Source organism: Mauremys mutica, chromosome 2, assembly GCF_020497125.1.
Source record: "Mauremys mutica isolate MM-2020 ecotype Southern chromosome 2, ASM2049712v1, whole genome shotgun sequence".
Taxonomy (NCBI): domain Eukaryota; kingdom Metazoa; phylum Chordata; order Testudines; family Geoemydidae; genus Mauremys; species Mauremys mutica.
The window spans coordinates 143,442,686-143,469,279 of NC_059073.1; the positions used below are offsets into that span (position 1 = coordinate 143,442,686).

Here is a 26,594-nt window from a genome sequence, read left to right on the forward strand (position 1 = left end):
TTTCTCTTTAGTAATGAAATAATTTATTATCTAACAGTTGAACAATACAGAAGTATACATATACACAGCAAGGTCTTCTAAAACATGTAGTTTCTAAAAATGCATGTGCTAACTGTAATAAAAAGCACCATTATATGGTCTTGACACAGGATTCATAATGATGTGGTATTTACATTAGGAACTTAACATCTGGAAACAGAATTCATATTCTCTCATCTGCTTGCTCCCCTGTTTAGTCCGTTTACTATTTGGAAGACTGCCAAAAATAAAACTGATGGTTCAACAACAGTGTTGCTAAGAGCACCAACTTGAGAAAGGGAGATAGGCAAGTTTGGTTCTTTTATCAATTTGGAAGAAAAAACAACTCAAATAGAACTGGTCAAAACCCCACGTCACTTAAGGTTTGGGCACTTTAGAAGATATAGGTACTTGGAATTTTTTTTTTTTTTTTGCAGTCATACAACAGCTATTCAGCAAACAGCAACTGGGTAGAGCTGCCTTTCACCTGAACAACATGGTACAAAAAACCTTCTTCCAAATAAATAAAAATGAAGGATCAAGTTCATTACACCCCAGATTTTTTTTTTTAAAAACTGGCTATAGCATAGAGACATTTGAATGGAATTTTTTGGTGATTTCTTCCATACCCCAGAGATGTCTACTCGGCTAGCTATTCACACAGCTGTCGCATGTTTCAGTAATGCTTGGGACTGAGGTACCTGTTTCTACTACTAGACAGTATAAACAACTTGCAGACCAAGCAGCAATAAAAAAAAGCAACAGAATGTACACTTTCAGGGGAGCAGATACATAGCCTGGCAAAAGCAGAATTCTTCCCAATACATTACAGTGTCAAAACCTGAAATTTGTTACAAAAGGGGCAAAAGAACTCAAAGCTCGAACGTATTGCTAGATAGTATTTCAGATGCCTGTTTCATCTAGTTCACACACTTCGAATGAGCAAGGGAGAAAGCCACCATACATTATAACATAAGGCTCTCTCTTAGCTAGGTTGGTAGGCCTAATGCACAGATTTATAGCTCTGGAGTGAGATCAGATATAGGGCTCTCTTTTTGTTTTCAGAGCCGATATAGAGCTGTAGTGGGTTTGGGACCGGGAGAGAGAAGTGCCTTATTAGAGAACAAAGTGCTAGTGTGGCAATTGGCAGACCATGGCCTGTTAACGTCCAGAGCTCTAAAGTGTTTCAGATCATCTTATAAGATGTTGTGAAGTTAGTGGCACCTACAGTGCTGCTCAAAAAAGTGCTCTTTGAATTTTCATCATAAATTGGTATTAGCAACAACCCTGGAAATTCACAAGATGTGACTATCAGCACCATGAAGAGTTGAAAGCTCTGCTTTGTAGAAGAAATTAGATTCTGGGTGCTCAACACTCAGGAAAACAAGCTCAATAGATACAAACAGTACTTTAGGATGTTTAAGACAGACCATCATTAACACATAAGTTACTGCAAATTTTTTTTCCTCTGCTCTGATTACTAAGTGCAAGAGTTTCTGATTTCTCTTCCAATTGAGTGTGTGCTTGGTTTCATCATTTTCACTGAAACTTAGTTACTGATGGCAGTACTTTTTAATCTGCCCTTTTCACAAGAAAAAGTGTGTTTTATATTCACACACATCTGTGCAACTATCAATCGTAAACTTGGAATATACGAGTAGTCCCTCACTCCCTTAACAATCTACAATTTTTTTTTTATTTTCTGCAGCTTATTTAGTAATAATGCTGGTGGATCAGTGAATTCGAGGAAAAGGCTGGCAAAACAGAGAAAAATGCTACCATTTCAGCAGCCTTGGAAGTAGACTTAGCTGCCTGAGGCTTGGGCTTGTTGACTAGCAAAGAGGACCAGAGAGATTTGAAGCTGCCAAGGATGGTCCTAGCCAATACAAAAGTGGCCTTGGAGCCCACAGTAGCAAAATTTACTGCACCTGCCTAGAGTTTTGGAAAAGACACCACGTATACCCTTGTGTCAGTTTTGACATTAGTGCATCATTTTCAAAGTTCAACATTTTCTATGCCATCAAAATTGAGAGGACCACATCCAAACAGTGCAAAGGTCAAATAATTACTGTTTTATATAGGGACAAAAACACTCAATATTTCACCAAAGGGGGAAAAAAAAGAAAAGAAAAGAATGTAGTTAACTCAAAGGCACAACAATTAAAAAACACATTACGCTGAAGCCTTAAGACTCAGTATTTCTAAATTAAAAAAAAAACATACAAAATACACAATTTAATATTTCAAATATACCCCTCCAACACTTTCCAAATATCTAAAGTTACTTTGCTACCTTTTTAAAGGTAGCAATATCTGCAACTCTAGGTTTGGTTTTGTGAGGCAGTTTATGCAACATTTATTTGAAGGGGGAAAAGCAAGAGGTTTCAAGCAAAAACATATTGAGCAAAGGACCTCAAAGTGCAGATATTCAACATTTTTTCTAGTTTACAGGTTTTGAGCTAGCTCTCTGAAGATTCTCTGCTTGTACTCAGGAAGCAGGCTTACAAATGCAAAAGGCATACAAGTTGTAGTTCAGTGCAAATCTGCTGGACATCTGAAAATTCCAGCTGTTTAAAAAAATTTCCTTTTTTTTTTTTTTTTTTAAACATAGCACACACAAAGAGAATATACTTTGGAGATTTTTAGCAATCCACTAGCCCCATTTCCCATCTTTTCTTTTTTTCAAAAGCGTTCAAATTATCCAAAAATAGCTTGAGGATATTTTAAGAAAACAAAATCTAAATTTTATATAGTTTGCTCATTTGCACTTTACAGAGTGTCTTAGTGGCTTTTGGCAGCTTGACTAGTTCAGTCTCGTGAACTGCATTTTTAAAGACTGCAGGCAAGTGTGAAAGCCCACTTTTGTTGACCATCACTAAATAAGCTACATAGCCCTTTTATATAGTGAAATTGCTCTGTTGGATATTAGGGCTTCTCTGGTCACCTTGTACCAGCTGGTTGTATTACCAGAATCAAATATTGAATAGTCATTGTGAGGAGTTTGCCAAGTGGGCTGAATATAAAGACCTTAAAATGTTTCAAGGAAAGAGGACTGAAGAAATCTGTCCCTCTCTCTCTATATATATTTCTCTCTCTGTTAGCAGACCTCTACATACAAAGTTTCCAGAACATCTATAAAAGCACAAAGGCATAAGAATGTATCTCCATTACATTAATTTTATATAAAATGAATAAATACTATTTATAGATCATGTGTATTATGTACATTTACATGTGCTCTATTTAGCTTAAATGAACATGTTGCAAGGTTGAAAACCATATTTTTGGGGGAAAATATTAAGGTTTAAGCTGGCAACAAAATCTTTTATGAGCCAGTTTTAGAGTGCCTTATAATTCAACCCGGTGAGGAAGTGCTTTAATGCAAATAGCACTTCACTGAATAATTGTAGTAAGGTAGTAGTAGCAACATCCTGTAAAATGTGCCCAATCACTGACACCCAAGGTTACCACAGCTAGCTTCATCACTCAGTTATTGCTAAAATTTGTAGTAAAACAGATTTGAGGAGGACCAAGCATTGCTTATAGAAACAAATGAGGCATAATTATTTTTGTGCTAAAGGGATTGAGATAATCTTTGTTCATCTCTCTGAGGTAGAAAAGAATTGTCCCAGAGATGAGAAGCAAGAACAAACTTCTAGGAAAACTTGCCTAGAACAGTAATATGCAGCTGTAATGCAATGAGGTCACAATAAATTGCACTAGAGAAATAGTACCATTTGGGTTTAGGTATTAAAGAAACTGGGATGTGCAAGGCTGAAGACATCCTACCAAGGTATCTGCAAGAGGTGGAGCAGCGTATCTGTGTTGCCAAGGTCTTGCAGCCCAATCCTGCGAGGTGCCGATTGCCTACAATCTTCCAAGAACTACTCAGAACGTCCCAAAATTGGTCCCACTGTCCTGCGCTAGTCAAAACTCCCACTGTCATTTGCTGGCTGCTTATCTGAGACAGAGTTCAATGGGGTTACTCTTGAAAGTAAAGGCTGCAAATATACAGCCCTTTGAACTTTAAGTCAATGGGAGCTTTGAATGAGTTAGGTCAAGAGGACTGGGTCAGGTGGTAATACAGCTACACTACTAAAAATGCAATACCCATAATAAATAGGAGTAAATTTCCAAAGCAAGTTTGAGATTCTGCTACACAATTCTCACAAGTATCAGAGACAGGACAGCTAAAATACTCCACCCTCTACTTTTGAAAGTTTAGTCCACCCATTTCCAGATCTGTACTATGAGGAAGTTGGGTTCCCCTTTCAGATTGTTGATCAAAACAAAGTTATGTTTAGCCACTAGTTCTGGATATTAGATACATTATGTTGCTAAGCAAAGACAAGGTAGGTCTAGAATACTAGACAATAACATCAAGGCAAAAAAATAAGGGGGGGGGTTAGCTCTCTATTACTGCTAAAATACTCTTGGGTACTTCAAAATTTGGTTGGAATGTACAGTCTCACAGAGATGAGTTTACTGACAGAAAGAGAAGCTAGTGGATGCAATCAGATGCGTGCTCCAGAGAGTAGCTTATAACCCACAACCCTATGCACTGTTTCAGGACTTAGGCAAAGCTGATTTCGCTAATGTTGGTGGTACATTAAATTTACGTGCAAGAGAATTGTGGGACGGTCCAATATACTACCTAATAAGATCCAACAGGGAAACTGCAATGGATGGAACAGCTACTGAGTTGCTTCTTATAGATTGAGACAAGGCTTGTGATTGTTCTGCAGCTTTAATCTTTTAATGCCAGAGCTGGAATAGCCCTCATCACTACAGACGCTCTGCATGCTTCCTCTTTCATCCGAATCACTAGGACTGCTGCTGCTCCAGTCTAGGTCTCCCATTAAATAGTCTGTGCTTTCGACATCCACATCAATTTCTTCTGTAAGCAAAAGAAAGTAGTGTTGGAACAACCTGATAAAAGCATTTTAAGGTTTCAGCTACAAGTATAAATATTCTTAGCAAACTGAGGTGACTTACCTCTGTCAGAATCTGAACGCTCTGAAGAAACAGTAGATCCTATACTGTCCATTCTTATTCTTTCTATGCCCAGCTTCTCCAGTTGCCTTTCCAGATGCCGTTGTTCTCGCTGCAATTGATCTATTTGGTGTACTGCTTTTCTATCATAGTCTTCAAGCTTCTGTGGGTTAAAAGGCATTGTTAGTTCTTCTGGACATTATGGACTAAGGCCAACGTTTACAAGCTCACACACTTAAGCAAGTGGCCTAATTTTCAGACATGGGTGCTCAGCACCTTTGAAATACAGGTCACTTAGGCACCTAACTATGGCTTTAGGTGACTGATGACAGGTACTTGCGTTTGAATCTAGGTCAGCATGTTCTACACATTTTAAGAATATGTATTAGAGGTAGTTATGAACCAAAGAAAATTTTAAAAGGAAAACAATTGAAGCACATCGCTCAAGTGAAAATATATCTGCTTTATTAGACCCTTAATTGTGCTGTCAGAGTTTCAGACTTGCTAAAGGTTTGAGGTTTGTGTTACCATCTGTACACAGAGCATCATCCTGTGCTGTCATATGCACTGTGAGCATCTCTACTCATCTCAACCAAACAAGACTTTGGTCACCAATAAGGGTGACGGCCAGTTAAAGCTGTTTTCAAAACCAACACCAAAGTTGAAGTTATTCCAAATGCCTCACATACCAAATGCACATTTGCTTATCCAGAGCAGGAACCCTTTGAACCCAAGACAACTCATCTCTCCCCTCCCCTTAACCCCATCCTTCTCATCACAGTACATTGGAAGTAAACAGAGTTCATTAGAATTTACAGAAGCAGACTTTTCCTGTTTACTTGGACAGTGGGAAAGAAACGAAGTTTGGGTGTTCTCATGGAGTGGCCACAACAAGGGAAGTTTTTTTTTTCTGTTGGGCTTTGGTGCAGGAGCCAGATCTCACAGGGCACTGTTAAGAGGTTAGGATTGAGCTATCGCTGGATTAGAACTATCTAATGGCCACATGGGGATGTGTATAAATAATGCTTCCCTCTCAAAATTGTTTTTATGCAATTATCTGGCAGCATCTCAATCCTATTAATATACATTCCAAGTATTTGATAGCTAGCTATTTGTAATCAGACTGACGCCAACCAAGTCCCTCAGTGCCACCCCCTTTATCTTCCACTTAACAATACTATGTACTCTAAAAATATTTGGTATTGCAAAGGAAAGATATCAAAACCATTCAACTGAAAGTTAAATATTTGCCTTTTTTTTTTTAAACCTACTGAACAGTACAAATATTGAGAAACTCTTTGGGGCACAGATTTTATATTTGTACAATGCCCAACAGTATGAAGGTCCCAACTCAGGCCTCTGGATGCTACAGTAATATATGTGAGACGTAACATTAAAATCGTGTCCACTGATAATTGTGATGAGAAAAAATTGGTATACAAGGACAGAGTCTTGATTCATAATAGCCTGAGTCCACAGCTGAGCCTGTCAGTCAGTTTAACCATGTTAGCATCTCTGAAAAATGTTAACCAACTAGCATCTAAGTTACAGCATCACAATTAGCTTAGAAATCAAAGCCTTTTCTTCCTGTCAGGATGCTATTGTAAAGCTAGTATTGTTATATCTTAACTCTTGGCTATAAGATATTTCTTCCTTTAAACAGCAAGGTCTTCAGGTATGCAATTCATATTGATTCCATGTTTCAGTGTGTGTCAGTGTTTTCCTAGAGACAAATCACAACATCAGGAGACTGATGTTTCTCAACAAAAGTATAAAAAAACCCCAACAACTTTAAATATTTACCATTATAGGGTCAGAATAAAGGCTAATCTTAGCATCTGAGTCAAGATCAAAGGGTTTCTACTGTCCATAGCGCTGAAGCTTTTTGAACCCACAAAAGTGACCCTCTTGGGAACTTTTTCTCCCATCTCTTCACTGGCAGTAGCATAGAACTTCACCCTGCTACTTTAAGCATTGACCAGTCCAGCTACAGCTGGTGGTAAGAAGCAGTCCACCCAGCAGACACTTTTTAGACCCCCCGGAGAGACAGAAATTAAGTTAAAAACTTCTAGACAGATCTGATCTTCACTGATTGCGACTAAAAGTATCAGCAGGAAATTATTTTGGGGAACAATCATTGTCACTTTCATCCCTATGTCATTTCAGTCATGTGTTTAAAGATTACTTCTCTTGTTTGCAGGAGACAGACCTTCAGAAGGACTAAGGAACTGGTCCTGAAGCAGGATTTTATCCACAATTTATTGTCAAGCAATAGTTTTTACAGCACTTTATTCAGTAATACTTGGCATGCTCACTTACATGATTAAACTAGCATGAACTCACCTTTATGTGCAATTTAGCTTTTGTTAGTAAACTCAGTGTAGTATGTCTGTTGGATTCAGGCCCAAGTGGTACCAGCCCTTTCAGCTTCTCCAGACACAACCGCAGATGAGCACGTCTGTAAAATCCAAAGTTCATACATCATGCTAAATATTCATTCTGTGGTCAACAGCAACTAGGTAGGATTAGGCAACATTCAAGAGCACCTCATCTGCAAGCAGCTATGGCAAATATAACAACCGTAAATAATACAATTGGTGACAACAGCAGTTGGTAATTGGGGTTGGAAGAATAAGGATTTCCATTACTTTCTATTTTTGGAAGATGAATAGTGCATCCTGGCATAATTTCAGATGCATTTTCTCCCTTAGAGCTGTACTATGAAGCACTAGCATTCCAGAAACAGAGGTACAATGGCTTGGAAGAAAGTAAGTGTAAATTACACTGAGAATGTTAAGCAGCAGGGGGACAAGCTGGAGAAAAATTTCAACATACAACTCGTTATATCCATGACCATCTCAGTGCATATTAAAATGCAAGAACTACATCAGTCATTAAGGTGGTATAATTAAAAATGAAAACAGGAAGAGCAACATCACATTGCACATCATGTAAAGCCCAATACATGTCAATGTTTTTTCCCCCCAATTAGCGCTCAAGCGGTATATAGTTTCCCTACCCTTCTGTAGAGTAACTACTGTGACCACCTACTGCAGGTGCTACCATGTGAGGTAAGGCAGGTACACATCACCTTATTCAACACAATCTCTTCCTTGAGTATTTCTAGCCACATCCACTGCTGGGTACGAAGACCTGGCAAATCATCCTAGATCTGACACAGCTTACACTGGTAAAAGAGGGCTTTTGCTGCTATAGCTTATCCTAGTTCCCTGAATAACATTAGTTATTGGCAAAAGTCCTTTTGTCAATATAAGCTGAATCTACACTAGTGTTTTTGCTGGCATAGGTATGTCAATTAGAGGTATGATTCCCCTCCCTCTCTCCCCCCAATTGTAGGTATGCTGGCAAAACTTCTAAGTTTAGACCTGATCAAACATTTCTCATGACAATCTATAATTCTGCTTTTGTGGACCTTTCCCTTTCTGCACCATTTACTACAACAGGTTGTTTATGTCCCCAGGTTTTAGCTCAGTAGTTTGAGCATTGGCCTGCTAAGCCCAGGGTTGTGAGTTCAATCCTTGAGGGGGCCATTTAGGAATTTGGGGATTGGTCCTGCTTTGAGCAGGGGGTTGGACTAGATGACTCCTGAGGTCCCTTCCAACCCTGATATTCTATGTCAGTGAACAGATTAATTCGACAAACAATAATGATGATCCTACAGGATAAGACAGGTTTTAATGTTAAGGGGAATAGTCTTTTATATCAGAAATGGCTACTCTCAGCTACAAGACATGTCTTCACAGTATCCACTTGCTGTACCCAGTATGCAGTACTTTGAAATAAGTTTTAAGAAAAGCAACAGTTTGAAAGACAGGTTTGAGGTATTTGTTGAGCTAATATTTGATTAAGATAGTTATGCTTTCCCATCTTATTAGAAAAGCCTTTCAATTCTGAAATGTTTAACAGTGCAAAAGAGCCCACCAAACTGACAGAGCCCCACTTTTAGTTACTATATAGAGAGTACTAATACATAAGAACGTTCATGCTGGGTCAGACCAAAAAGTCCATGTAGCCCCGTTATCCTGTCTTCCAACAGTGGCCAATGCCAGATGCAACAGAGGGAACAAATAGAACAGTTAATCAAGTAAGATCCCCTGTCACCCATTCCCAGCTTCTGGCAAACAGAGGCTAGGGACATCATCCCTGCCCATACTGACTAATAGCCATTGATGGACTCTATCCCTCCATGAATTTATCTAGTTCTTTTTTGAATCCTGTTATAGTCTTGGCCCTCAGCATCCTCTGGCAAAAGAGTTTCACAGCTTTACTGTGCATTGCGTGAAGAAATCCTTCCTTGTGTTTGTTTTAAACCTGCTGCCTATTTATTTCATTTGGTGACCTCTAGTTCGTGTGTTTTGAGAAGGAGTAAATTAACACTTCCTTATTTACTTTCTCCACACCCATCATGATTTTATAGACCTCAATCATATCCCCCCTTAGTCATCTCTTTTACAAGCTGAAAAGTCCCAGTCTTATTAATCTCTCCTCATACGGAAGCTGTTCCATACCCCTAATCATTTTTGTTGCCCTTTTCTGAACTTTTTCCAATATATTTTTTTTGAGATGGTGCAACCATATCTGCACACAGTATTCAAGATGTGGGAATACCATGGATTTATATAGAGGCAATATGATATTTTCTGTCTTCTTATCTATGCCATTCTTAATGATTCCAAACATTGTTAGCTTTTTTGACTGCTACTGCACATTGAGTGGATGTTTTCAGAGCACTCTCCACAATGACTCCAAGCTCTCTTTCTTGAGTGGTAACAGCTAATTTAGACCTCATTGTTTTATATGTATAGTTGGGATTCTGTTGTCCAAAATGCATTACTTTGCATTTATCAACATTGAATTTCAGCTGCCTTTTTATTGCCCAGTCACCCAGTTTTGTGAGATCCCTTTGTAACTCCTGGCAGTCTGCTTCGGAGTTAACTATCTTGAGTAGTTTTGGATCATCTGCAAATGTTGCCACCTCATTGTTTACCCCTTTTTCCAGCTCATTTATGAATATGTTGACTAGTACTGCTCCGACGGACCCCCCGGGGGCACCACTATTTAAATCTCTTCATTCTGTAAAGTGTTTTACATTGGCTCTCTGGGGGTAGTATAGATCAGCCTTTTGCTGTGTTGTGCAGGAGGCAGTGTAAATTATATTCTTAAAACCAAAGGTATCTTAAAAATAATCTGTGAATAGCCAGGAGAAAGAGACTGAACAAGAAACAGCACTATGAGGCGTGGTCTTCCGAATTACAATCCAAGGTTTGTAAGTCAGCAAAGTGTTAAGAGCACTTCAAATACAGACCTGACCATTAAGTATTAACCTTACATTTAAGGTAAAAAGCATTGACTGATGAGTGTTTTGGTCACAAAGCTTTAGAGAAACTAGACATTTCACACAACATTCATTTTGTTGGAATAGTGTCCTGGTTCCAGTCTTTTCCTCTAATCAGTAGACATCTAAGTTCTAGTCACAGTCCAGCTCTGTCACGCATGCATAGGACCTTGGGCCAGTGACTTAGGCCTGGTTTTCAGCAGTGTCAAGCACCCACAGGTCCCACTGTTTTTCATAGGAGTTATGGGTACTCAGCATCTCTGGGGGGAAAAAAAGCCAAGCCCTTTATTGTCTCGCCACACATCCAAGGCAGAATTAAGCCAAAGCTGAGAGCTTTTGAAAAATCCCACCCATAGGGTATGTCTACACTGCAGTAAGCCACCTGCAGCGAGCCCTAGTCAGCTGACTAGGTCTCAAAGGGCCAGGCTGCAGGGCTGTAAAATTGCAGTGAGGACACTGGGACTTGGGCTCCAGCCTCATCTCTGGGACACTCCCCTTTTGTGGGGTCCCAGAGCCAAGTCTCCAGCCCACAGAGGCTTAATGATGCCTTATGCATTTGGTCAGAAGGAGATTTGAAACTAGTGTTGTCAAGGGTGACATCAACTGCAATTGAAGGCTTATCTGACACTTCTTCCTGGGTGCACCAACTATTTTCAAACAACTTCACCCCATCATGTTAATTCCATTGACAACTGTAGCATGTCAATATTACACAGCTGTAAACTCTAAATACAGTCTTACAAATGTTTCCTATGCCTACCTTTGTTTATTTCCCATTAGCCAGTTTCAGATCAATTGCTCTGGTGTACGCATCTCCATTCATAAACAATCCATTTAGTTAAGCTGCATCCTCGTCACGGCTATGCTACAGTATTCGGCTTCCACTATAGGGGCTCTCTAGCACTTTGACAGGGGCGGGGTGTCTGTCTGACTCACCCACCCACCCACTCACCCACTGTTTAGTCTGATCCTCGCATATAGGCAAATGCCCAGTTGCTTTCATACAGCAGGCATGTGGATAACAATATGCAGAGCTAGCTGTTTAGATACTCAAGGAAATGGCTTCATTAGGATATTGGGAGTGAGGATAGTTTCAAGACAGGTGAGTTTCAATACTATTCAAATGCTTTTTTGATCTTGACATTTAGGTCACATTATTTGGCAGTGGTTGCAACATAACCTGTCTTTGAAATGTCTAATTGTCATAAGAAGTTCAAATTGAGATGTTGCAATTATCTGCATATCTTGCTCTAAGCACACTACAAGTTAAACAATCATTTGCACTGTAGTTCTGAAAGCATTTTATGTAATCATGGATAATCTTTACTCCTAGGGTAAATCCAATGAGGGGGCCCAGTGATGAATCCCTGCTTAACATTGTTTGCAACCCCAAAATAAGATCTCCTACCTTCAGAACAGACTTATCCAACCTGCCTTAACGGAGTTACACAAGAACTGGCAGCAGTACCTACAGAGGTATTACAACTATGGTCCACAATACTTAAGTGAGAGACTGTAGTGGGCATCAGGTTAATTTCAAAATCACTTGTTAGATGTCAAACCCTTAACATTAGGGAGTTTGCACACACTGTACAACAGCAAGTGAGATTCCTAGAAATCTAGCATGTCACTCTGCATGACCCTTGATTTTCCAGCTCCAGCTTCTACTTTACATAAGCAGATTTATGCTTAAAACTTCTTTTAAAGCATATTCCAGCCTAATTTTTACTGAGTGACAATACAACTGAAGTTTTTAGATTAGACAAAATTCTCCCATTGGCAAAGCCTAATTCCTCAATTAATAAAGTTTGCTGTCAGAGACAATTGACCTTTCAAATCCACTGTAATGGAGGTAATCAGATTCCTTACATTAAGGATAATGCTTAACAACGAGCCTAATTTTCATCTTAGATGTTATGTGGTATGTATCTAACCAGAATTTGGCCCCAACTATCAAGTTAAACTGGTTCCCGCACTATTCAAGTTCCAAACAGATAACCAATGTTGACTACACAACTAGTACTTTTGAACATCTGCAAAATCCTAACAGCTTGAGATTAACCCTGTGTGTACAGAAATGTTGAGGAGCCACTTTAAAGTCTCCATAAGGCATCAAAGTGGTTAACTTTTGAGACTAGTGGCAGTTAAAAAGTCTTAGATATCAAAATATTTTGTTTCATTCCTACATGTACAACAATGGCAGAATAACAATTTTATTTAGAAAGAGAATATATTGCAGAGAAATACACTGGTTGTTTTCCTAATCACCTTTCTGATAAGAGCTTAAAATAAATGACACTTGCTGTACTTCATTGTTTGGACAATATAAACAGGATTTCAATACAGCAATGGTGTAGTTGCTACTGCAGACTAAGTAGGAGAGATGCAATGCATTCAGTAGTTTTTAAAAGCATTTTCTTTAGTTTCTCAGGTTATCAAGTGATAATTTTGTGACTCTGGAAAGTAACCACCCAAAAGCTTACACTGAACTCTGACAGAGCTAGCTAATGAGACATCTGCAGTTTACATCTTGTAATAGATCATAAAAAAAGCCATATAACTACTATGGTAGCCTGGGGTTTCCCACTAATGGGAGTGTCATCTTGTCATTTTCTTTTCCCAAACTACCAAGTTACTTATAGAAGCACCACCAACACAAGGATACCTCACTTTACAACTGTAAGTGTTCATACACAATAGCCCTTCTCCCAGCTCCCTTCCTCCCTGCAAGAAGCATGCAGATTGAGCCAAAAGAGCTGAAAACAAAGTTTAAGCCCTCTTATGAAGTTCTCCAATTTTCAAGTGTTATAGTCTTAAAAACCATGTTCCTGTGTCTTGACTGCAAAGTACATTTACCAAGATACGGGGTAAAAGGGCAGACTTAATGATGCTACAACCTCGTCAAAACAGCCAAGAAAGAACAGGTTAAATTCTGTGTAGTGCTAAGGACACAAACAGTGCAGTAGTTGATCAGATAAGTGGTCTATCTAGACCTATGTACCCTGACAGAAGGTGACCAGAACCAGAAGCTTCAAGAAAAGGTCCGAGAAACATTGCTGAAGGCAGTTATGGAATAACTGCACATGGGTGTTATAAGGAAATGTTCCCGATTAGCACTAAGACTCTGAAGGATGAAAAACATATTCCAGGTAAGAGGCCCAGAAGATCTGGGATTGATGAAAACATAATCCCTAGAATCAGTAGTCTCTAGTTGCTGTAATGCACACACCTGAGCTCACACAGAACTGTCCATTCTCCCCCACATTCCAGTTTATGCTTGCTTACTGCAGATAGATGTTGTGGTCAGAAAGCAGGATATATTTCCACACCAGTTTTCAGTTTAAAGTGACATTTTAGCTTACCCCTGCCTATATGATACTCAAGGGTACCATTCCCGCCCTCTCTCCTCCCCCCCTCCCCCCAAAAAAACCACAACAAACCAAACCAACAACTTCAATAAAACTGAACTCTTAGATTTAGAGACTGCTCAGAGAATCAGTCCTGCCTGCGGATGTATCTTGCATGTCCCCCTGATATTACTGCTTCATTGAAAGGAGGATCTGGACAATCCCAGTGGGGCATGCAGGGGAATGGAATAGAAAAGTTAGTGCAAATACTTAATGAATCCTACAAACTCACCTGTTCTTTTCCATTTCATTGTGTGTTGACCTGAAAGATAAACAAGGAATTAGTTATTTAGTGGTTGTCAGCTGCAGAAAGTACACGCACTGTGATTAAGAATATCAATGCAACAGTTTTTGTAACCATTCACTGCAAGAGCTGCAAGCCACTAACGCACTTCAGAGAAAGCTGCTAGCTACCCATGGGGACAGCAAAAAGGTTGGAAGCAATCAGGACAAAGTTAAAAAGTGTGGAGCACCACAGTATGGGTTTTCTGCCAGCAAAATGGCAATATAAGCCCAGAAAGAGCTGCAAAGCCAAGTGCATGATGGTGGTGCAAACAAAAAATGTGGTTATCTTAACATAGGAAGAGAAAGGCAAATTGCCCCATCTTAACACTATTTGACATCTAATCAATTAAGTGTAGTTTTAGACATGCCCCTGAGTGCATTGCCAACTGGTGGTTTGGGGAGGATTTTTAAGTATTTCTCTCCCTATTGCTGTGCAAAAGATTCACATCATGTGAGAAGCCAACTTTATATGTAAACTCCTATAAAATGCAAAGTAAGAAAAAACCCTGAAGAGATGGAGAAAAGTTGCCTGAATTTTGTTACTCTTAGGTGGTGTTTGTAACTCTTGCCTGAAAACATTGTTATATGATTTGTGTCTTCAAGAGTGATATTGCAGAATAAAAAATGGTTTTAAATAGCACCTTTAACATCAGATATCCCAAAATAATGAGGTAAGTACTATAACACAACAATAATTAAACACTAGCAGACAAGTGCTTAGACAGTCTGGACACCACAACCTAATGTCGAGTAGCCTTAACTTTTATTCAGATGCATCTGAAGAAGTGGGATGTTCTACCCACAAAAGCTTTTGCCCAAATAAAGCTGCAATTATTTAAGGTGTCACTGGACTCCTCATTAACTTTTATTGAATTCTTAACTTCTGCTTCCAGCTTTTCATAAAGGATGGCACCTTGAACAGTGCAGCAATGAGCAATGATTTGATCCCATGGCCTATGGATACCAATGAGTGATACCAACTGAACCATGTGACTTGTACACTGTATTCAATCACTAAGTCACCAGCTCTGCAGAGAAATAATATCCTGAAGATCAGGTATGTGAACACAGGATATCTGTAGAAAACTTTTCCAGAAGCTAATGACAGACTATAATGCTTTTCATTTTTAAATGGAAGAATGACATATTAAATTTAAGGTTGTAGTCTAGATTGGTATTATATTGGTTTGCAAATAATTCAGAAGTTTTTCCTTCTCCCCCGGCAAGATTTTAGGGAAACGATAAGAAAAAACAAAAAAGAACTATTGCAGGGTTTTCTTATAAATAAGAGGACTCAGAATAACTAAAGAGATTTAAAGTTTTCAAGTTACTGTTGACAATGTTGAAATGAGGCCTCCTAATACATGCACACATGCTCATAACAGAAATCAGCCACAACTACTCTTTAAAGCTTTAAATGATGCCTGTTATCACTCAGGGATAGCATTACTGTGTGATAGAAAACCTGAGGGAAAAACCACAACCATGATAAAGGAATGTATATATCTGAAGCCTTCCATCCTGTGCCCGAGCCAGTTTTCCAACTGTGTTTTCTAGAGCAGTGGTCTCCAAAGTGGGGTGCATGCAAGATGATCCATTGGGGGGTACAGCAGGAGGAGCACCGCTGGGGGGAGGGGAGGAAAAGGGCGGCTGGAGGGAGGGAATCAGCGAGCGGGGAAGCTGCCCCCCTGCAGGGAGGGCCACCCGGAACGCAGGGGCTTTAGGGGCTGTAGGGCCCTGGGCTAAGGGGGCCCTGGCCTGCAGCTCTAAAACCCCTTTTGGAATGCGGCCCTGAGTCCTCCGGCCCCTGGAGGAGCAGGGGCAGCCGCACAGCCAGAGGCCAGAAAGAAGCGGCGCTTTCCCCTTCAAAGCTGGCTGGAGAAAAGCGGCTGCTTCTCTCCAGCCGCTGGCTGTGTGGCTGCCCCTGCTCCTCCGGCCCAGGCTCACAGGGCTGCATTCCAAAAGGGGCTTTAGAGTTGCAGCCCCTGTGTTCCGGGAATCGGGGCCATGGGGGCAGTGCCACACTGCGCAGAGCCACCTGCACACTCCCTGCACCAAACAGGAGCTGCCCCAGGTAAGTTGTCTGCACCTCCTGCCTGCCCCAGCCCTGAGCCCCCTCCTGCATGCTAACTCCCTCCCAGACCCCACCCTGAGCCCCCCCCCACACCCTAACCCTAAACCAGACCTTCGAATTGCTGTATCACAAAGTGTTAAGCCAAGATTTTCAGAAATAATGAAGAATATTCAATCACATTGCGCTCACTAAAAATAATATTTTTTTTGAGAGAGCAAAAAGGTTTTTTGTACTGTTAAATAAATTAAGCAGATTTTATTGTTAAATAACCAATGCTAGGAACGTATACTTTGAGGTCACTGCAAATTATATTTTTGGTATTTTTACTCGATTGCAATCCCTCATAGAAACTTCAGTCATAATATTTCAAAATAGCTTGATCTTTGTTTGGTAAGTTATTCCCCCCTCCCCGCTCCTTTTTAATGACATTAATTTTAACATGGCTCCATTTGTTTACTTTCAGATTGCATTATTTAAAGTGATCTGTTCTGAAATGCAAACATTTAGCTTCAAAACAAATTTAAAAAAAATTACAAGATATTTTGATTTCCATTAAGAATGAAAGGTCCATATTTCTTAGTAGATCATTTAAATGGATGCACACTAGTCTGACATGTAATGGAGACACAAGTTCCCCTGCTAGGGTACTAGTAAATGGCTGAAGAAGAGGATAGACATATTTTTGGTTCTACCAATTCCCCTCTCTTCCCCCCCCCAACTCTTCTGGATAAAACCAGACAAACAAAGAAGTTTGAGCCCTTCCTCACCTCCCAATTATGACTGCCTGAGTCCAAGACATTACAATGAACTTGTAGTTTACTAGTGGGCTGTTGTGTCATAAATAGGACATATCAATTCAATACTGGTTCCAAAAGTTACAGATGTCTGTTACAAAACTAGTTTGTTAATGGAATACATCCTCTCTGGACTCAACTGTGTCCAGGAACACTTTACGAATTGTAAGTTTTGTATTAAAAAATATAGTTCTATTAGCTAGTGAATTCTATTTTTACAACGTGAATAGTTTGCACATTACCATGTAGACAAGATTCTCAGCTCTTAGTGATAAACATTAGGTTCCTGTACTTGGAATGTATTCAGATAATTTGTATCTGAAGTGGAAAGGCTGAGCATAATAACTTCAAGAGATGTCAGTGTTTTGTTTGTCAGTTTCAAAGCAACATTGATAGCAATCAATTTCTGTGTTCAGAACTCCAAATGAACAGAGACCATTTCCGGGAAGTTAATACAGAGAAGGGCACAGTAACCATACCTGCACTAGCTAAATGGTACCCAAAAGGGAAAGAAAGAGACAGTCTCTAATTGGCTACAGGAGCCACTGCCACATTTTTGTGACTAGCAGTCTTGCAGAATTTCCATTCCAAAGATGCAGGCTTAACCATGCTTATGGCACAGTGACAGGTCTGCAGACCTAGCATAAAATGCCAACCTTAAACTCAATATAAAAAGATACCCTCGCCTCTCTTCACCTCTCCCTGACAAACAGACAGACCATTTTATTGTCCAATATCAGCTAACAATCATACTGGTCACACAGACCTATTTATTACTATACTATTGTTAATATCGATCACATTCTAGAATTTAAATGCAGAATTTGAGCATGCAACTAGGATTACTTCTGAACTTTGATCTTTTAATGAACACCTGTTCCATTACAGATACAGGAAAATAGAGGCACCATTTTCCATATAAACTCAGTATTAACTCATTCCATTGTTATGTAGGCCAGAAATAAGTTATTCTTGCTAAGCTAAGACACCGCGACAATCAGCGTTAAAGGGAAACTGTCAGCGTGCAATCTAACCATCTTTAAAAAAAGAGAATTAGAAGTAGCTTCAGGTATTATACATGCCCTGGGGGCCACTTGCCAAACTGTGTTTTACAATCAGATGTTCCTATTTAACATATGCCTTTTTCCCCACTGCAGTGAAAGTTTCACACAAACAGGCGATAGAAGACGTAATCTGCCCTCCACTGAAGTCAGGGAGAGTCAGGTAGGCCTTAAAAGACTACACAGACTGAAATTGACTATAGACAGAGCTGTCCAACAGAGTCATTGCCCATCTCTATGCCCCTGCCCAATAACATTTCAGCTATTGTAATATTAGGTATTACTTTAACAAAAGACAGATTTTGTCTTAATTAAAAAGTTTAAAGGGACACTGCCAACTAAAGAATCAAACGGTTTAAAATAAGGAGTCATTTCACATTTCCTAATGAAACAGGAAATATTTAGTCCCTAGACAGAACAGCTAAAAACAGGCCAGGTTCACCCACATGATATTTAGAGATGAATTTGCTCACACTGCTGTCTCTCTATTGTATTATTTCTCCATTTATTATGATTTGATCTTTAGGACACTTAATGTGTACACAAGAAAGAGCTCACTCTCCAATGCCAACACTGCACACCTTTCAATACACTATTCCTGCAGGTCAGTTACAAAGTTGAGCTTTACAATCTTAACTATTAAAATGAATTGTAATTACAGAATACTGTGAAACAGGCTGAAAAAAAATGCTGATTAAATTTTCACTAGATACATTAAGAAGTAGATCAGCTCTTGTACTGTCAACCTCCATTTCTAAAGGATTTCTAGGGTACTCAGCTGCAAAAATATCTCCCTCTCAAAAAAAATGACATACAAAATCTTGGCCCAAAAGGTTTAAAAACAAGGAGGGGGGGAAGCATTTGTAACATCCTTCAGACATCTTTCTGTACTTCAATAAATCAAACCCCTAAAATTTCTTGAAATGTGAGAGGCCTTCCATCTGCTTTGTGGAATATGTCCTTCTTAGTATAGAGATACAAAGGAGTCATCAGGACTATTAGACTTTTCTCTATCACTGGTCAATATATGTTCCGTATTAGACATGCATTGAAATGACAGTCTACAGCCCAAGAAAGATTCTAAACACTGAGGTTGGGACACAAACCCAAGTTCAAAGTTCACACTGAAATTCCATCCTCCTTTTGCTATGCTGTACCTAAATATTGCAGCACATATGGTGCACATCACGTACTGAGCTTAGGCCACTAACCATAGTAAAAACAGGGTGAGTTAAGGACAGAGCTTTAACTGTGAACTTCCTGACTTTTATGAGTCTCCATCACAGCACAAGCATTACCTAAAAGGTAGCAGTTTGCATTTATACATACTACTACTAAATGGAGGGAGTTGCAAGTACCTAAAACAAGACCGGAACTTCAGTTTTAACCTGCAAGTCTTTAGGACCTACAAATCTTCACTAAAAAAAGGCTTGCAGAAGTTGCTTATCCAATTTAAAGTTCAACAGCTTGGACTGAAATGAATTTGGATGGATTAAATCCCAGCAAAACATCTCCAGTACTGGGTGATTTAGCATTTTTAGCTGCCCCAAGAGCAAGATGTATATTAAATCAAAGATTAATAATCTGTAGCAAATCTCTAGATGGATTTCAAGATGAATAATAAATAAATCAGGCTGTCAAACAAGAAGTGGCACTGGAAGCAAGATTTAATCAAAGTATCAAACTAGAACCATGTCACTTTCTGCACTCAGTCATATAATTTAGCTTTAGTTAAGAATTCCTGCACAAACACTTAAAGTGAAAAATTCAAATTTTCTAAAATTTTGTATAACATTGCACATAAATCTTGAATTAAAGATAAGACTCCTTCAATTTTCACGTTAGCTTTAGAAAAAACACTTCTATCATGTCACATGGCAAAATTCCATACATTTTGAGAAAAAAATCAAATACAGCAAAAAAAATGAGAGTTTCTGTTCTTTAGAGGTTTCCCTAGAAAGTAATTAGTGTCAAAACGTTTGACTATGTTCATGTATTACTGCAGTTAAACATGCACACAATAGTCTAAATGTATACACACCTATCTCAGTAAGAAATATTATAAATTTTAGAAAAGTTTTATTTCACTGACATAAAAAGATATCTGAATGGGTGTGTTAAAAAATACTTCTGTTTTCTTGAAGTGCCAAAACCAAAGTTTGGGCCAAATTTGACGAAGGCATTATATAATTACAACATAGTCCCTTTATTATAAACCACATCATGCCTCATTTTATTTTTCAAATGGTTTGCACTGAAACTAAATAGGACATACCCCATCAGTATTTGCAATCCAAACATTAAACCATTGTGTTAATGCAGAAAAGCCTAAATATACAGTTGACTGAAAGCAAAAGTGAAACTGACTAGTACCTTCATTTCCCATGTTAAAGATAGAAGTAAAAAGCCTAAATAAGTTACTAAATGGAATGTTTTAAAAATCAGAGTTAACACAAAGACTTTGTCAAGTGAGAAAAAAAAATGACTGATAAAAACAACTTTAATTAAAAATACCACTGTATGATGGTGAGGTATAAGTCAAAAGACACATAGCCAACATTGTCACAGAGCTATAATCATACTAGAAATGGTAGAATTTTGCACTACAGGCTTCTGCATAAGTCAGATCTCACACACATAGATGCAAGTACCATATATTTGCCATTACCTGCTACTACTGCTATTTTTCTTGGACTTGCTTCTCCGTTTTAAGGCATCTCTGTCCTTGTTATTGTAGGGTAACATAGAGGCATAGCCATGTTCGGCTTCTAAAAAAAACCAGGATTTCACTCGATCACTAAGTTAGCCCAAAACATGCAGACATCCAGGAGTATTTGGGGGTGGGAGGAGAACATATTTGAAAGGCCAAAGGTGGAAATCAATAAAATTAATTCGTTATCTGCTGATGAACAACACACACAGCCTTATATAAAACCCTCTAGAGCCAGGCAATCCATTGTTTCCAGCACGGGGATGACAAGCCCACGCCATACATGGGGGAAAACCACACAGAGGGCAAGCAATATGGATTTTGAAGTGGGGATCTGGAAGATGGGTCCCTTTCTCCCCATTCCGTACATGGGAATCTCCAGAACACTTGATTCTTGGAGGGGACACCCCGTCCATGGAAGGATCTACACAAAAAGCCAGGGCGTTTGTGCGTGGTGGGATTATGCCCCAGGAGTTGCAATGTGCGCCTGGGAGTAAGGATCTTTCCACACCCCAAGATGAACGATTGGGGGAGCAGAGCGGATGGGGGAGGGGGACGGGGGTGGGCTCTGAGGGGCAGGGGGAACAGCAGCCGGGGTAAGGAAAGGGGGAGCCGGTGCTGGCTGTTCTCGGGGTGGGCGCGGGAGCCAGCGCCGATGGTCCCCGCTCGGGAGAGGAGGCTGCGCGCTCGGGATGGGATCCCGGCTCTTTTCGGTTCCGCTTTTTGCCGACGACGGGTGGGGGAAGCAGCGGCGCAGGCCGCTGGCTCCCCGGCGTGGGGGGGGGGGGCGGTCTTCGGTCAGCACCCCCCGCCGGGGATAGCTCGGCCGCAGGGGAGGCCCTTCTCCTGGGGGCTGGTCCCTGGACCCTCTCTCCCGGGGCGCGGCCGGGGGGCAAGAGAGCGGGCCCGGGGGGAGCGAAACCAGGCCCCGGTTTCTCCTATGGGGGGCAGGCCCGGGGGGGGATACCCCGTATCTCCAACGGGGGGGCCAGGCCCGGGGGGGGCAGCACCCCGCTCTCTCCCGGGGGGTGGGATCTATGGGGGGGGTCGGTACCCCGCTCTTTCCCGCAGCGGGAGCCCCCCCCCGCTATCCCCGAGAAAGAGGCGGGATCCCGAGGCCGAGCCCCAGAGGAGGGGGCGGGCGGGCGGGCTGCCGTCTCCGGGGGCCGGTACCTCGCTCTCTCCGCTCCAGGTACTCGGCCGCCTCCAGCAGCATCTGGATGTTCACACAGACCCGGGTCGCTGCTGCCGCCGCCGCCATCTTACACCACCGCCGGGGCCCTGCGCTCGCCCTGCCGCGGAGCCTCACGGAGCAGCAGCTGCCACAGCCGGTCTGCACAGCCCGAATGTTTATCCCCCTCCCTCCTGCTCCGCTCTGACAGACCCCGGGCAACCAACCCCCCCGCAACGCAACCCAACCCACTGCCCCCTGCCAGCGCGGCGCTCACTGGATACCCAGAGACAAGTCCCGGCCTCTCATTGGTCGACTCATATAAAGACCCGCCTCTTTCTATTATCCTCGCCTACGATTGGTCTTTTTGTCCATATTCCCACCTCCTGATTATAGGCCCGCCTCTTTTCTTTGATTGGCCCAGTAGCCCTAGGTGCCGGCCCCATCCCTTAGCTACCTTCTAATCGGCCAATTCTTAGGAAGCACCGCCCTTTGCGCGGTCCAAAAGGACAACTGCTCTAACAGCCCCGCCCCCTCTCCCCTTCGGAAGTTACGATTGGCTAGAACTTTCATAGTTCCGCCCCACCTATTCTTCTCCAATAGGCTTAGCCAACAATGCCCCACCCCTTCCTCCGTTTCTTACCTCTGATTGGTCACGCCTTCTCAAAGGCCCTCCCTCTATTGTGCAAGGCTCCCCCTTCGCAGCTTCAACCGTCCGTCCAGCCGCCCACTGGCTGCTTCCAACGGAACAAACCAATCAGCGAGCAGCAAGGCCAAAGAGGCGGGGACAAGGCCCCTGGGGCCAGGTGTCAGGCTTTGGAGCCCAACAATGCAGGAAGGGTGCAAGGACCAGGAAATTCCAAGGGGCAAAAAGGGGTGCAAAGGGAGAAGAAAGGGAGGAATGCAGGGAGGGGTGCAAGGGGGGAGAAAAGGGGGAATGCAGGAAAGGGGTGAAAAGGACTGGATTTGAGGGGGGCAGAGAGGGATTCAAGGTAGTGATAGTATATAAGAGATAGGGAGTACAGAAGGAAGATGGACAGCCCAGGTGGTTGGATGCAGTAGGGGCTATAGCAAGCAGACATGTGCAGTGGAACACTGATGATTAGACAAAACAAAAGGCCACCCAAAAAAACAAAAACAAGCTATCGCCATCCTTTTACAACAGAGCATCATAGGACTCCTGTGGGAGGGCTTTGGTATGATGTTTTGCAAGGCTTTAGTGCATCCCTCCCTTTCTATTATTCTCTAGGTATAGATCAGGAACTCCCATCAGCTTGTGCATTGCTAGCACTAGCCCTTCAGGTTTTTTTTAGAACTGGTTGTCTAGGCTGCTTCTCCTTGCCCTGTGCTGTGCTTCATGCTCATGGGCACAAAGTCAGACCCACTCTGGGGAAAGGCTGCTTCAAACGCTCCTGTCACAATTGGTGAGAATGCAAAGCTGAACTATGCTGGTAAAGGTGCATACACTAGAACAGGACATGATAGGCACGGAGAAGGCTCCAACTTGGTAAATTCATTCAAACAATTAGCACACACAGATATTGACAGACCAGCCTCCCAAGAAATCACCTGTTACTGGGGGTTTGCAATTTGGCCCTAAAGGATTCCTCTGGCATGAACCCTGACATATAAATCTAAACAGTAGTTCAACCATTTAACTGACAACATAATAAAACAGATTGCTGTACATACTTTGTTTCCATTCTTGTAAATCAAGCCATGTCCTATCATATCATGGCTTCATGTACAAAGGAAATACACAAACAACTTTTACATGATCAGAAGTGACTTGCAGGTGTTCTCTTGCCTACAGCATTCAGACAAGAGGGCTAACACTTGCCTCACTGACCATAACCTCCATATGTAAATGAGGGACAACTACATTTCAGATCCATTTTTAAAGCAGCAATCAGTAAATGGAACCATAAAAAGCAACCACAGAAAATAGCATTCAGATGAAGCACCAGAGAAAGGCAGGTTACCTCTGCTCTTTTCAAAGAGCAGGGGGAACCTTCAACAGACAAAGACTCAATTTCCTATTCCCAAACACCAGGGAACAGCATGTTTGATGTTGCTGCAAACAGCTGAACTACCATTAAGTCACACTTAAATACTGTTTAAAGCAAACATCTGCACAAAAACACAATGCCTGCCTTTTCTCCTTCTTTCCTGCTTGCTAGCCTCCACTTTTCCTCCTATTTAAGCTTAGTGTCTTGGTCTTTTTCAGTGTCTGTATTGCCTCCAGACTCATTTTGCTATTTTTCATCTATTTCAAATAGTTGCTTTCCCCTGAGACTCTTGCTAACCCCACAAAATGGTCTTTTCTAATTGTGCCTCTCTCCCCTCACCTATTCTTAGGGTTTTTTTTCCTTTTCCCCTGTGTATCTCAGTCTGTTACCACCTTCTCTTCATTGATTGATTGATTGATTAAAAACCAGTCATTAGCAAATGTCTGGTTGTCCTGGAATAAGCTTAATTCCAGGTTGTCATGGAACAACATGTCCTGGTTTTAAGATGAATTCGTCACCTGCTCAGCTAAACCTGGGAGGTGACTGCTGCCTGAGGGATTCCATACCAGTGCAGAAACAAATGCTCCTAGTCAAGCACTAACTTATCTTCTCTGTGCATTAGAATCATGTGATGCTTCTCTGGGAGATCATTGTCCTGCATGTCTCACTGGGGTGTGGGCAAGGACTAAAGCAACTCCAGCAGTCCTTCCATAATCAATCAGTTAAGGATTTAAGGTAGTAATACTCTATTTCACATCCTGCTAACTTGACATGGCTCAGGCAACCAGGGGGAATTTATTGGAGGTCAGCAAAAAAAGGCCTCTGCCTAGCCTTCCGCTATATTGTGCTAATCAAGCCTTTTGGTAGGATAAAGCCTTGGAATAAAGACACTGCCCTCAACTCTAGGCTGCTTTAATCTCTGTTTGTCATAGGACCAGTAGAAAACTGGAATACTGCCTGAGATTAAGAATTAGGCATGAGCTTTAACAGAACATCTTCATCTCTACTGTGGTTGTGTTTTGGGGTAGGGGAATATGATCATCCTCATGTAAAACGGAATCTTCCAAATGAGGAAAAAATTTCAAAAGCCAGCACAAATTATGTTAGAGATTTAGATTTTCTACAGGCTTTAGCTGAACACCTGAAACTTATTTGTGCCTTTGAAAATCTTCTTCCTCCTCATCTAATGACTGGCAGTTCTACACTGCAGGCTGTCAACTTCCCCAGTCTTCTGTCATATGCAGTACGACCTTTATTCACTGTTTTAAACAGGCTCTGGCCTACTTTTATTTATGGGTTTTGCCTGCCCAATTTCAGATGGCAACAGTCTCCATTGCCAGGGTTCAGATTGTGCTTGGCCTGAGTGTTTTCTGCCTGCGTGGCGTATTAGCATCCTGCTAGTGTTGGGTCCCTACATTTATTTGTGTGGGCTGAATAAATCCTAATGCTATTCTAGGTCATTGCAGGGTTGCACATGTGACTTTAATCTGGGTTGTTCCCTCTGTCAGATTAGTTGGGGGAAAAGGAAAATATAAAATCATGTTTTGCTTGTCAATGGTCATGGAGGCTACAGGAAAAGATGTGATAAAATGTGAAGGCTGGAGTAGTGGAGCAGCTTTAGGAAAGGATCTCAATTGCCAAGGCATGAATACTGAGCTTGATTAAAAAAGAAAAAACAGGTCATCTAAGGCAAAGGCTATTTGCTATCTACGTCTTGGAGGTTAAAAGGTACATGTATGCAAGAGATTTTAACTATTTGCATCATGTGAGAGTTATCAAACTTCTGATCAGACGTTCCCAAAACCTCAGTCCACAGGAGGTTTAGGATCAGATGCTGGTGGTTCAGAGACAGCACACTGGTCCCACAGACAGATTGGAGAGAGGAGATGAAGAACAATAGAGAACATGATTAATATTTTTCAAAGAATGACAAACTACTTATTGAACGAGGAAGAGCTAAAATACACGCAGCGCTTTTCAAATGTTTCTTTACCAATAACAACGGTATTTGCCACAGGGACGTTATGCAATCATGAATGGGAGAGGTGTACATGATTGTGAATGGGAACAGAGGTGTTCATTAGGCACTTTATGTCAAATGGGCATGTGGTCTACACTATGAATAAGTTTTAACCTACCTCTTGAAATCAGCCACTGCATGTGCTGCCACCTGCTGGTATGTGTGTGAAATGGAACAGCAAATAAACCATGGCATTTGGAAAAGGTTGTTTATAAAAATAATCTAGATGCATAATAAACAATGAAAGCGGAAGGCTTTAAATGTTTCACCTCTGGGTCTTTAATATAACCCAGATTTACCTCCAAACTTTGCTCAGAGAAGAATCAGCCTCAAGAAGAATTTTAAGTAAGAAATCTGTAAACAAATATGAAAACTAAAGACTATTCCAACACGGTACATTTTTCCAAGCCAAAACAGTAAGTAAACTCACTGCAACCCTTTGACACTATGCTATACTATCCTACTCGGTAGTTCTGGACAACTTTTATTATTAACTAGTAAGAAAAGGGATAAGTGAAAAGTAAGGATGGGGGGAGGGGGGAAGAGATCTTAAATTAGGAAAACAATTCTCTCTCAGGGAGCCATGCTGTCTATAATGTTGAAATTCTCCCATGAGCACACTTTCCAAATAATCCTGTTTCTGTTTTAAACCCTAAACCAGATTTATCTTCAGAGTGATTTATCCCTCCGTTTGACG

The 26,594-nt window shown here is 41.1% G+C and overlaps 1 protein-coding gene across 4 annotated transcripts; it reads right to left on the reverse strand.

The window, feature by feature from the left end:
• MXD1 (MAX dimerization protein 1) lies at positions 1–26,467 on the reverse strand. 4 transcript variants are annotated; one of them, XM_045006481.1, is made up of 8 exons: positions 24,396–26,467; positions 22,512–22,602; positions 21,871–22,030; positions 20,656–20,755; positions 14,006–14,035; positions 7,354–7,468; positions 5,014–5,173; positions 1–4,915 (listed from the first exon to the last, which is right to left on the reverse strand). In XM_045006481.1, exons 3-8 carry the CDS (start codon positions 21,956–21,958, stop codon positions 4,728–4,730), a joined length of 681 nt encoding a protein of 226 aa, XP_044862416.1. In that variant the 5' UTR covers positions 21,959–22,030; positions 22,512–22,602; positions 24,396–26,467; the 3' UTR covers positions 1–4,727. The 4 variants fall into 4 exon arrangements, with proteins under 4 accessions (XP_044862416.1, XP_044862419.1, XP_044862417.1 ...); XM_045006484.1 differs by lacking the exon at positions 21,871–22,030; XM_045006482.1 differs by lacking the exon at positions 24,396–26,467 and having other exon boundaries at positions 5,014–5,170.
• Between the last annotated feature and the right edge of the window lie 127 nt (positions 26,468–26,594).